The 13866-nt window shown below is 40.0% G+C and overlaps 1 protein-coding gene across 4 annotated transcripts in view; it reads right to left on the minus strand.

Annotated features, from left to right (window-relative positions):
- The window catches only part of smg7 (SMG7 nonsense mediated mRNA decay factor), a 138871-nt gene that overhangs the window by 46072 nt on the left and 78933 nt on the right, over positions 1–13866 (minus strand). For all 4 annotated transcript variants that reach the window (XM_067990465.1, XM_067990467.1, XM_067990464.1 and 1 more), the window contains 5 exons: positions 13729–13864; positions 12586–12748; positions 10025–10181; positions 7306–7376; positions 6012–6072 (listed from right to left, as the gene is read on the minus strand). In XM_067990465.1, the coding sequence (XP_067846566.1) occupies positions 6012–6072; positions 7306–7376; positions 10025–10181; positions 12586–12748; positions 13729–13864 (588 nt within the window). The remainder of the gene's footprint in view (positions 1–6011; positions 6073–7305; positions 7377–10024; positions 10182–12585; positions 12749–13728; positions 13865–13866) is intronic.

Genomic DNA, 13866 nt, shown 5'->3' on the forward strand with positions numbered 1-13866 from the left:
TATGGGGAGAACTAAGGAACAGTAAATGATGCAAGATTCTGGTGGAAGTTAGCTACAGATCTCCAGACAGTGATGTAATGGGGGATTGTATAAAGACGAAGATCAGGGGAGGATGTGGCAGAAACAATGTGGTTATAATGGGAGAAGCAAAATAGCTCAAGTCGTAAAGCCAATGAATTTCTGGAATGTATTCGGGAGTTTTCTGAAACTGTATGTTTTAGAACCAGAAGGGATAAGGCCATACCCTAGATTTAGTGATCAGTTAAGAACCAGAATTAGTTAACAATCTGACTGTAAGGGAACATTTGTAAATAGTGACCATAATATGACTGAATTTGATATTAGGTTTGAGGGGGAAAAGAAGGAGTCACAAACCAAGGTTTTAAATTTAATTACAGCAAACTTCGAAAAGATGAGAAATAAACTGACGGCAGTACATTGTGCTCAACTGTTAATGGGTAAACCTACAAACAGCAGGAAGTGTTCAAAGAAGTATTTGGTACAATACAAAACTAGTACATACCCCCAAAAGGCAAAAGCTCCACTTGTGCATTTAAGCAACCATGGTTAACAAAGATAAGTGACAGTGTTAAACTGAAAGAAAAGGTTTACACAAATGCAAAAAAAAAGTGGAAAGGGGGGATAAGTATAAAAAACAAAAGATACAAAAAAGCAAGCGGTGGAAAAAGGGAGTATGAACAAAAACTTGTAAGAGATATCAAAACTAATAAAGGTTTTTATGAATTATATTGAGAAAGTGTGGGGTGAGGGGCCCATTAAAACAGATGCAGGTGAGACTATAATGGACAATAAGGAAATGGCAGATTTGTTAAATGAGTACTTTGTAGCCATTTTCACAGTAAAGCAAGAGGACAAAATACCAGAGGTGCAAAGGAACCTAAAATAAGTCAAGGGGAGGAACTCAGTGGATTTAATATAATTTTTTTAAATGGTAATGGAGAAAATAATGGGACTGAACATTGACAAGTCTGTAGGACCTGATGGTTTCCACCCTAGGGTATTAAAAAAGGTGGGGAAACTACAGATTAGTTCATAATAATTTTCCAAAGCTCTCTAGATTCAGGAATTCCTTGGATTGGAAAATTACAAATATTACTCCATTATTTAAGACAGGAAGGAGGGAGAAACCAGGAAACTACAGATGTCAGTTTAACGTCAGTTGCAGGCAAGTTTCTGAAATCTATCATCACGGACAGAGTGACTGTGCATTTGAACAAGTATGAGTTGATCAAAGAGAGTCAGAATGGATTTGAGATGGGTTGGTCATGTCTGACTAATCTAGTTGATTTTTGTGAGGAGGACAGGGGAGTGTCTATGAATATTGTCTATACGGACTTACAGAAGGCTTGAGATACGGTTCCGCACAAGAGATAATTAGCAAGAATGAGAGTGCATAGAATTGGAGGTAACTGTAGGACACAGGTTGAAAATTGGTTGGGAGGTAGGAGACAGATTAGAGATAAAGGGAATGCACTCTGATTGGCGGGATGTGACAAGTGGTATTCCCCAGGGATCTCTACTGGGGCCTCAGCTTTTCATATATTCAAGTTTGCAGATGACACTAAGTTAGGAGGAACAGTGAGTTGTGTAGATGGGAGCAGGAAGTTACAAAGGGACAGACAGATTAACTGAGTGGGCAAAACTGTGGCAGATAGAGTTTAATGTGGGAAAGTGTGAGGTCATCCACTTTGGATGCAAGAAAGACAAATCATAATATTTTCTAAATGGCGAGAGACTAGAAACTGCAGAGAAGCAAGGGGATTTTGATGTCTAGGTTCACTAAAATCACTAAAAGCTAGAGTTGAGGTACAAAAAGTAATCAACAAGTCCAATGGAATGTTGGCCTTTGTTTTAAAGGGTTTGGAATACAATGGGGAGGAAGTTATGCTTCAGTACAGAACCTTGGTGAGACCACATCTGGAGTATTCCATTCAGTTCTGGACATCGCACCTCAGGAAGGATATGAGGGGCTTAGAGCACAGATCACCAAAATGATACCACAACTTAAAGGGTTAAGTTTTGAGGACAGGTTGCATAAACTTGGGTTGTATTCCCTTGAGTTTAAAAGGTTGAGGGGTGATCTAATGGAGGTATTTAAACTTGATAAAAGAATTCGATTGAGTAGATACAGAGAAGCTTGATTGTATGAAGGGGAAATCATGTCTGACAAATTTATTAGAGTTCTTTGAGGAAGTAACAGGCAGGGTGGATAAAGGGGAACCAATGGATGCAGTATATTTGGATTTCCAAAAGGCATTAAATAAGGTGCCACATAAAAGATTACTGCACAAGATAAGAGCTCATGGTGTTGGGGGTAATATACTGGCATGGATAGAGGATTGGCTAACTAACAGAAAATAAAGAGTCGGGATAAAAGGGTCGTTTTCAAAATGGCAATCTGTAACTAGTGGGGTACCGCAGGGATCAGTGCTGGGGCCTCAACTATTTACAATATATATATCAATGACTTGGATGAAGGAACAGAGTGTCTTGTGGCCAAATTTGCTGATGATACAAAGATAGGTGGAAAAGCAAGTTGCGATGAGGACACAAAGTGTTTGCAAAGGGATATTGACAGGTTAAACGAATGGGTAAAAATTTGGCAGATGGAATATAATGTGGGATAATGTGAAGTCATCCAACTTTGGGAGGAAAAATAAAGCAAAATATTATTTGAATGGAGAAATACTACAAAATGCTGCGGTACAGAGGGATCTGGGTGTCCTTGTACATGAAACACAAAAAGTCAACATACAGGTGCAGCAGGTAATCCGGAAGGCAAATGGAATATTGGCCTTTATTTCTAGGGGGATGGAGTATAAAAGCAGGGAAGTCATGCTACAACTGTACAGGGTGCTGGTGAGACCACACCTGGAGTACTGCGTACAGTTCTGGTGCCCTTATTTAAGGAAGGACATACTTGCATCGGAGGCAGTTCAGAGATGGTTCACTAGGTTGATTCTGGGTATGGAAGGGTTATCTTATGAGGAAAGATTGAACAGGTTGGGTCTACACTCATTGGAGTTTAGAAGAATGAGAGGAGATCTTATTGAAACATACAAGATTCTGAGGGGACTCAATAGGGTAGATGCTGAGAGGATGTTACCCCTCATGGGGGAATCTAAAACTAGGGGGCATAGTCTCAGAATAAGGGGTCACCCGTTTAAGACGGAAATGAGGAGGAATTTCTTCTCCCAAACGGTTGTGAATCTTTGGAATTCTTTACCCCAAAAAGCTGTGGAGGCTGAGTCATTGAATACATTCAAGGCTGAGTTAGACAAATTTTTGATCAGCAAGGGAGTCAAAGGATAATGGGGAAAGGGCAGGAAAGTGGAACTGAGGTAAAAATCAGATCAGCCATGATCTTATTAAATGGCGGAGCAGACTCGAGGGGCTGAATGGCCTACTCCTGCTCTTATCTCTTATGGTCTTATGGTAAGGTTAACTGTTGCATAGAAATTTTTTTGACTTAAGATAATCAATTGTATGTAGGGTAGTAATGAAAGCAATGTAATTTTACAGGCTTAAACACTCTGCTCAAAAAGAAACATGATGTGGAGATGTGGACTGAGGTGGACAAATGTAAGGAATCTTACAACACCAGGTTATAGTCCAACAAATTTATTTTAAAATCACAAGCTTTTGGAGATTATCCCCTTCGTCAGATGAATGAGTGAAAAGGTTCTCAAATCGCATATCGAATACTATGTTGGGACAGCATCACACCAATCAAAAGGTGTCGTTGTTATTCAAACAGGCCAGTCACGGAGAATATACACCAGATACATCGACGACATTTTCTTCCTATGGACCCACGGCGAAGAATCACTGAAGAGACTACACGATAACATCAACAAGTTCCATCCCACCATCAAACTCACCACGGACTACTCCTCAGAATCGGTTTCTTTCTTGGACACACAAATCTCCATCAAAGACGGGCACCTCAGCACCTCACTCTACTGCAAGCCCACGGACAACCTCACGATGCTCCACTTTTCCAGCTTCCACCCCAACCACGTCAAAGAGGCCATCCCCTATGGACAGGCCCTACGAATACACAGGATCTGCTCAGACGAGGAGGAACGCGATGGACACCTACAGACGCTGAAAGACGCCCTCGTAAGAACGGGATATGACGCTCGACTTGTCGATCGACAGTTCCGACGGGCCACAGCGAAGAATCGCATAGACCTCCTCAGAAGACAAAAACGGGACGCAACCAACAGAGTACCCTTCGTCGTCCAGTACTTCCCTGGAGCGGAGAAACTACACCATGTTCTCCGCAGCCTTCAACATGTCATCGATGACGACGAACACCTCGCTAAGGCCATCCCCACGCCTCCACTGCTCGCCTTTAAACAGCCACCCAACCTCAAACAGACCATCGTTCGCAGCAAGTTACCCAGTTTTCAGGAGAACAGCGTCCACGACACCACACAACCCTGCCACGGCAACCTCTGCAAGACATGCCAGATCATCGACACGGATACCACCATCACACGAGAGGACACCACCCACCAGGTACATGGTTCATACTCCTGTGACTCGGCCAACGTTGTCTACCTCATACGTTGCAGGAAAGGATGCATTGGCGAGACCATGCAGACACTGCGACAACGGATGAACGGACACCACGCAACAATCGCCAGACAGGAGGGTTCCCTCCCAGTCGGGGAACACTTTAGCAGTCAAGGACATTCAGCCACCGATCTTCGGGTAAGCGTTCTCCAAGGCGGCCTTCGAGGCACACGACAACGCAAAATCGTCGAGCAGAAGTTGATAGCCAAGTTCCGCACCCATGAGGACGGCCTCAACCGGGATCTTGGGTTCATGTCACGCTACACGTAACCCCACCAGCAAAAAAGGGGGAAAAAATTATATGTTTTTTAATATTCTCTCTCTCTCTCTCTGCCATTTTGAGTTTCTTTCTGCCTGCCTGTGTAATCGACACAATGTATATCCAGTGTACTGGGCCGTGCTGTTCTCCGTGACTGGCCTGTTTGAATAACAACGACACCTTTTGATTGGTGTGATGCTGTCCCAACATAGTATAAGATATGCGATTTGAGAACCTTTTCACTCATTCATCTGACGAAGGGGATAATCTCCGAAAGCTTGTGATTTTAAAATAAATTTGTTGGACTATAACCTGGTGTTGTAAGATTCTTTACAAAAAGAAACACATCAATAGGTAAAATACTTGATTCAAAATGTATATGCTGATCACAAAGCTTACAAATTTGTCACTGATTTCTACACTGATTCTTGCTTAAAAATTACAGTTCTGAGAATCAAGTTAAGCAGATCACATCAAGGTGTATAAAGTAATAAAATTATACAGATAAACAAGGTACATGGAAAAAAGTATTTTCGCTGGTCAGTGAGTCCATAACTCGAGAGGGGGTAGGGGAATTTCTTTTAATGCAGAGGGATGCTAGGACATGGATGTTCCACCAGAAACAGCAGTGGGAGCAGAATCCATAACAGCTTTTAAAAGGGAAGTTCATAAATATTTGTAAACAGTATAAGGGTACGGAGAAAGCAGATAAATGGTGTTAAGTGAATAACTCTTTGAAAGCCAGCACAGGTGCGATGGGCAGAATTGTCTCCTCCTGTACTGTAAAATTCTATGATTCAAGTCAGCTCAGAAGCACCAGAAGAATTACATTTATGGTGTGAAAAATAACTTGAAGCTGACTTTAGAAAAAAAGTTCTGTACTCAAGTGCTTAAAATAACTCATTGGGAAGGTAGCAGATTAAAGCCATGGGGGATTGGGAGTTGCTCAAAATGCAGTTCAATTTTAGTCTGGTTGAGATGACATTCTATAGGGGTGAGCCTCAATGGACCCAAAGGCCTTATCTCGTCCTTTTCCTATATATTCTTATAAAACTAGTCACAACAAATTAGATTTCCTTTAAAATGTCCAATGCCGATCATTTATATGTGTTATTTTTCTACTGTTTTAGAAAAAAAGCATTTTCTTTACCTTAGTGAAGGCCTGAGTGCAAGGAACCCCTGCAGCTCAAATTCTTCAGGAAGAGGAGTGGCTGTAAAGGGGATGGGGAAGAGAGTGGGAGAGAGAGAGAGAGAGAAAGAGGGGAAAAGGAAAAAAACACAATTAGTATTAGGTAAAATCTTATACAGGTTGGTAATTTTGAATTTTTGTTTTCGACGGTTGCAGAAATTTCTCCTCGTTCCGATGTTGTTAAAAAATCAACTGGAAACTATTGAGAATTTTTTACATGTATATTAATTTATTTAACAAAATTCACCCAGTGATTCTGGAGTTATTTTTATTCAAAGGCAGACAATGGATAACCATGCCCAAGTCCTGTTCAATCTTCTCCTGCACTATGCTTCACATAGATGTGACTAATAACAATGTTATCAAAACCAACTCTAAGTCGGAACTTCTAAAACATTTTGAAAGAGGCTCTTCCACATGGATTTCTCAGTTCAGGGACATCCAAAGCTGCACATGTATGGTTACTGATCAGCTTTAAACTCTTTAATTTTGCACCTAATCATTCAAGGGGATTTTTTTTTTTTTAAAAGCAAACAGTCAAAGGGTGGTGGTTCAGTATTATTAGATGTGTAGAAAATGCATGCACCTACCCTCCAAAAGTAATTTCTGTCAGGATCAATATTCCAGCAGACCTTCTCCCTGATTTCTGGGGGGGGGGGGGGGGGGGTGGAAAGTGGAGGAAAAGAGGGACTGTGTCACCTCTACATTTCATATTGGATTTAGTTTGAAGAAGAAAAATGATCCAGTGCATCGAAGCATCAAAGGTGCAGAGGCACTGAGCTGCAAAACTGGAGGGAAAACAGTCATTGGGCAGTTCTCACGCATCACCTGGCCAGTTCAAATAGCAGCATTGGTGGAGTAGCATTGCCTACTTGTCCACTCACTCATAAGGTGCATGGTCTAAAGAAGAAAAACCCTTTAAAGAAAAAATAACCCAAGGTGGGGTCAAGCAGAGTACTCTGAGAAAGTTACATCATTTGTGTCTGGAAGATTGAAGCAAAAGATCACAAGGGTTTCTCATGGATGAGTGCTTGGCCCAACTCTAAATCATTAAATTGCAATTCAAACATGTGTGCTTTCACAGGTCAGTGACCAATAATTTAAAAACTATTGGACCAAATGAAACAACATACTGAAATAAAAATACTGCATCATCTTTCAATGAAAGTTCCTCATGCTCTATACAGTGCATCCAATGTTTCCTTTAAGTTTAGAATTAATTATTCATCATTTCAAAAGCAACAAACACCCTTACCATTAAAGTTGAACAGATCGTCTTCCTGTGGATGAAAACTGTTCAGCAATGATACAATCCAAGGCCAAATGCTGAGGGAAAAGAACAAAATTATAGTGATAAGAAAATTGAATTCTGAATCTTGCACAGCTTACTGTGGTCCAGACTGGTACAGCAGGAATCTGGGAGCACTTAGAACATAGGAACAGGAGTAGGCCATTCAGCCCCTCTAGCCCACTCCGCCATTTGATAAGATCATGGCTGATCTGTGATCTAACTCCATATACCTGCCTTTGGCCCATATTCCTTAATACCTTTGGTTGCCAAAAAGCTATCTATCTCAGATTTAAAATTAACAATTGAGCTAGCACCAATTGCCGTTTGCAGAAGAGTTCCAAACTTCTACCACCCTTTGTGTGTAGAAGTGTTTTCTAATCTCACTCCTGTAAGGTCTGGCTCTAATTTTTAGACTGTGCCCCCTACTCCTAAAATCCCCAACCAGCGGAAATAGTTTCTCTCTATCCACCCTATCTGTTCCCCTTAATATCTTATAAACTTCGATCAGATCACCCCTTAACCTTCTAAACTCTAGAGAATACAACCCCAATTTGTGTAATCTCACCTCGTAACTTAACCCTTGAAGCCCGGGTATCATTCTAGTAAACCTACGCTGCACTCCCTCCAAGGCCAATATGTCCTTCCAAAGGTGCGGTGCCCAGAACTGCTCACAGTACTCCAGGTGCGGCCTAACCAGGGTTTTGTATAGCTGCAGCATAACTTCTGCCCCCTTCTACTCTAGATATAAAGGCCAGCATTCCATTAGCCTTATTGATTATTTTCTGCACCTGTTCATGACATTTCAATGATCAATGTACCTGAACCCCTAAGTCCCTTTGGATATCCACTGTTTTTAACTTTTTACCATTTAGAAAGTACCCTGTTCTATCCTTTTTTGGTCCAAAGTGGATGACCTCACATTTGCCTGCATTGAATTCCATTTGCCACAGTTTTGCCCATTCACCTAATCTATCAATATCGCTTTGTAATTTTATGTTTTCATCTACATTGCTTACAATGCCACCAATCTTTGTGTCATCGGCAAACTTAGATATGAGACTTTCTATGCCATCATCTAAGTCGTTAATAAATATTGTGGATAATTGAGGCCCCAAGACAGATCCCTGCGGGACTCCACTAGCACATCCTGCTAATGTGAGTACCTACCCATTATACCCAACTCTCTGTCGCCTTTCGCTCAGCCAACTTCCTAACCAAGTCCATACTTTTCCCTCGATTCCATGGGCTTCTATCTTAGCTCATAGTCTCTTATGTGGGACCTTATCAAATGCCTTCTGGAAGTCCATATAAATAACATCCATTGACAGTCCCCTGTCCACTACTTTAGTCACCTCTTCAAAAAATTCAATCAGGTTTGTCAGGCACGACCTACCTTTCACAAATCCATGCTGGCTCTCACCGATTAACTGAAAATTCTCGAGGTGTTCAGTCACCCTAGCCTTAATTATGGACTCCAGCATTTTCCCCACAAAAAATGTTAGGCTAACTGGTCTATAATTCCCTGGTTTCCATCTCTCTCTCTTTTCTTAAAAAGCAGAGTGATGTGTGCAGTTTAGTAGGTGTGTGTTCCAGAAAGACCATGGGAAAGTCTTATGGTCGGTGGTGGAGGAGGAGGAGAAGAGATTTTTATCTGAAGTGACACAATATCAATGTTGAATGTTTTTGCTACCCAGTCTCAGCATCAAGCACTGCCAAGTCAAGTGCAGCACAGACTAGATAAGGGTACAGTAGTAAAATGGTTAAGGTTCTGGACCCGCAATCTGTTCAAATCCCACCATGGCAAGTTGTGACTCATGTGCTGGCACATAACGTTAGACACAAAAGCTGTTGGATTGTTGTAAACTGACTCAGTAACGTCCTTTAGGAAAGGGAACCTACCCAGACCGGCCCACACAACAACTCCAGTCCTATTCTTATTGAAGTAGCCTAGCAAACCACTCAGTTGTCACAGCAACTATGGATGGGCATTAATTGCAGTCCTGCCAGCATCACCTACATCCCAAGAACAAATAAAAACATTTTAAATGTAAAACTTCCCCAAAGTGCACCTCATCCTCAAAAGACTACCTCCATACAGCACTTGTGCGAATCTCTATTTTCTACATCAGCCACCCTTACAGATTTTCAGAGAGCTTATAATTTAACACTAATTTACACAGAAATTAGAACAGCTTTGTGTTGCACCGACTGGGAACTAGGCTGAGACTATTCAAACTCATTTCATATGGGACCTTTACAGCCAGTGGACTGAGGAGATTAAATTGTCATCTAAGCTCTAGAAGTGAAATAGATGAATACTAACTCACTGTACCAGTAGCCTCAACTATTTTATAAACACTATTAGTTGAAATAAATGATGACTGTTACTGCAGGAGCATGGTGCTCCAAGTGAAATATTTAACTAACTACCAAAAATGTTTGCACGCGTGATGAAACTTCCAATAGTTTCAGAAACTAATTTTTAAATGCAAGAATCAGAAAGCTACACTTAACTATTCTAGCCACGAACCACAATTATGGATCTGCATGTAAAACATGCCCAAAAGAAAATTGTATATCAATGCCAGAAAATGCAGAGAAAAGTATTTGAGGTCTTTGGATCACTTAAAAGGTTTACTATTCAATTTATTAAACTTTGCTAGTTCTAAAAAGGAATACTTACTACTGCCTTTCTTCTAATGCACTCTCCTGAAAGACATTGGGTCTGAGTTTCATCCAATCCAACGAAACTTTAACGGCTGGTAGTGGGCATTCACCTAAGGTTTCTTTAAGATTCTCGTCCTGTAATGCACACTTGCACATGACTCCAAGAAACGACACTGCAAAAATGTGGGAGAATAGAATTTTTTTTTAAATCCATTACTCTGCCATTTTACACTGATTTCATCTGAATGCACATTGTATATTTTAAATCAACCAAATGAAATGTGTCTGATCAAACATAAGCTACTCTTTGTGAAGTGATGGAATAAAGCGCTCCCACCCAAGTGGGTACAGCAAAACCCAGATGTTCCCCTAAACCACAAGCCTTAAGGGCAACAGAACAATCAACTACATATACTTTCTCCATTTCCCAAACTATTCATAATTATGTTCTCTGTGGAAATTAATTTCAGATTGCAAGGGAGTCAGATTCCAAGGGAGTTCTGTACTTTGGCTTCACACACATGGAGTCTTAAACTATGACAATAGGACACTTCTGTCTATGTTGGATATAAACAGAGACTCTGGAGAAAGGTTGGTATTACAATCCAGTGAAACAAGCAAAATCAGGCCAAAATCATTTCAGTTAATCTTGTAAACAGCCTGGTCAGTCTTAGCTCAGTTGTAGCACTCACATCTGAGTCAAAAGGTTGTGGGCTAAAGCCCCACTGCAAAACTTGAGCTGACACTTCAGTGCAGTACTGAAGGAGTTCTGCGCTGTTCGGGGTGCTTTCAGATCCCGTGGCACTATATGAACAACTACAGGGCAGTTCTCCTGATGTCATGGCTAATATTTATTTCTCAACCAGCAAAACTAAAAAGATTATCTGTTCATTCATCTCTTTACTGTTTGTGGGATCTTGCTGAATGCAAATTGGCTACTACATTTCCCTACATTACAACAGTGACTACACTTCAAAAGTATATTGGCTATAAAGTGCTTTGGGACTTCCCAAGGTTGTGAAACGCACTATACAACTGCAAGTTCTTTCTTTTCTTTACATACACTTCATTATCTCTCAGGTCTTACTGTACTCAATGTAGAAGATAAAATAATTACACCACCTTCAAACTGAAATACAACATGACTGTTTGATAAGCAGTGATGGAAGAAGAATTTTCATTGCCCTTTCCATGTTGCAAAGCAAAAGATGTACCACATGGGTGAAAGAACCAAGTCAGTCCCAGGGTATAAAACAAATACTAATTACAGTGCAACCATTATCCCTCTAATTACAGAAGTTGCCCCCAAGTGAGCAACAGGACTCTCAAGGTCATTTCTGGAGCTTTCAGGTCCACAGTCTGCCACTGAAATCCTCAATTGTAGTTAATATTTGCATATGGAGAGTTAGAAAGTTGTATGTAACATTTTTATCGTGTCTTTCATTTCATTTTTTAGTTGTTATATTTCTTTTTGAGAGCCAATGACTTTGTTTAGCAACACCAACTTCCACTTCCCCAAAATACCCAAATATAAAATGTATTTGCATCACCAGTACACTGATTTAAACATATGGCCTGGACTGAAATACCATTTAAAACTCTAAGATATAAAGAGGTTATTGTTTTACTACAGCTTTGCATCCATATAAATTCTCTTCAATGCGATCTAACTACTACAAAAATATAAAGAATATATTATATATAGCTAGTTGTTAAACCATTCTTTGGTGATTATTGCGGCACTGTAGCTAGAATGGTAATAAACCTACTTTTGGTTTAGTATTCTAACTACAGATTGCCTGAAAATCCTACATTTTCTTTTCAAAGAGAAAAAACAAAACTGATTTATAGGTTTAAGGGAAAGAAGCAGAATCTAATAGCACAATGAACTACACCAAGCACTTAAACTCTGGTTAAAATGATTTGGTTAGATGTTGCCCAACTACTTTCTTTCCTCAAAAGAAAATTAACTTTTTGAACCAAGTTAGTCACTTGAAAGTTGCTGGAGTTAAACAGATATTTTTGTATAGTGCTGGGGTCGGGGTGCAGAAATGTGCACAAAAACTCAGCATGAATAAATATCACTTAGCTATGTCATCCAGAGAAATGTCACTGAGTTATGACAAAGCCAGTTATAATTAAATGCCAACACTGAGAAATGCTTTTGATTTCATTTAGTGTGTCTTCGTCAGAAGTTAATTTGCTTTGGCAGCAATTTTAAGCACCAATGTATCATTAGAAGACACGACTTGCCTGACAAATATAAAATGTCTTCAAAATTGCAGATCATCAAGGCAGCGTAATTTTAATTGATTTCCAAGTAACTGGTTTCTTCACAGACCAGTTTAAACTGCCAAAAAAAATTTAATTTCCAAAACATAATTATTTCTTAGTGCCCTACTTGACACCTATTATGATCTATAAAATCTTTTAAATCCCGATTCTGACTATCCCATGGATTTAAACGCACTGCAAAAATATTTCATGCTTTTGACCATCTCGACATGTATAACAGATGCTCCAAACATGACTATTTCAATAAAGAAAATACAAATTCGTTTTTAAAAAATCACTTACTGAAGAGGCCCAGGAGTTGTGTCCAACACAGCAGTTCTTCTTGACTGTAGCTATGTTCATCGGATTCAGTACTGAAATCACGCAGATGGTGCAACTCAAACAGGTTAATGACTGTGAGGTGCACAAGTTGTTGAGAACTAAATGCCTTCTGTGGAAGAAGTCTCTGAAAACAATCAAATGTAGATCAGAATTATAGCTGCTAGAGACAATTCCAGAAAATAAGAGTGGAAGGTGTTTAAAATCACAAAGTGGAGAAATCTGGCAATCGTAGGGGACCTTAGAATATACAGTCTGCTCTCTGGACTAAAAAATTAATTATCCAGTAATGTGAATTAAGCAATAAAAAAGAGGAATATAGCAATTTAGTGTTTTATATAAAAAAAACTATATGATTTGAATTAAGGTGCTTGAATTAAAAGTACACTGTATTCTTTCCAACGGATAAAAGAACGACAAAACTGTTGCTGAATACCTTAAATACCTGGATTTGGAGTGAAATTTGTGCATTTCAAAATGATTATACAAGTCCCATTTTGAAATATGGTCTCCACTGTAGTCTTTAATTTAAGAAATCCTAGGGGCAATTTCCAGGTGCGGGCTGGCTGGCCCAATTTGTGGATCGGGATTGGGGGGGGGGTGGGGGGTGGGGGGAAGCAGGAAATTCAGCGGCTCCTCTGTGGCGCCGATGCAGAATTTGAGTTGGGACTGGGGTGCAGACGGGCCGGCAGTGGGACAGAAAATTTTTGTTGGGCTAGGAGGAGCAGTCATGAGACTCCCACCTGTTTCAGGCAGGATCCATCACAAAAATCTTTTAAAATATTAGACATTAGAGTTAAAAAAAAGTGTGCCATCTGCCCTGATTTTCACTGTGAACAGGGTGGTAGGCAGCCAAAAATCGCACCACGCCCCCCCCAAACTCAAGTTTTTATGTACCTTTATTTAAATTGATAGGAGTTTCTCAATTATGCAAACAGCTTCTCAAATGTAGTTTAATTTCAGTTTTAAATGCTAATACAATTCAGCAAATTCCTTTCACACTTCTGTTTTCAAAAATGAACAATCTATTTTCTACCCATAATTTATACAGTACTGAGAACTTGAACATCAAATTAGCATCTACTGCTAAATGCATCTTAATCTTACCTTGAACTGGTCTTCCAGCTTCTCTCTCAGAGTACACAATTTCTCTAAACTTTTGGTCAAATACACATGACCGTGGAACTTAATAAAAGCCTTTATGAAGTCAGAAACATTCCACTTCGTCTTCACATCATCGCGGCT

Source organism: Heptranchias perlo, chromosome 9 (genome assembly GCF_035084215.1).
Source record: "Heptranchias perlo isolate sHepPer1 chromosome 9, sHepPer1.hap1, whole genome shotgun sequence".
In the NCBI taxonomy this organism is placed as follows: domain Eukaryota; kingdom Metazoa; phylum Chordata; class Chondrichthyes; order Hexanchiformes; family Hexanchidae; genus Heptranchias; species Heptranchias perlo.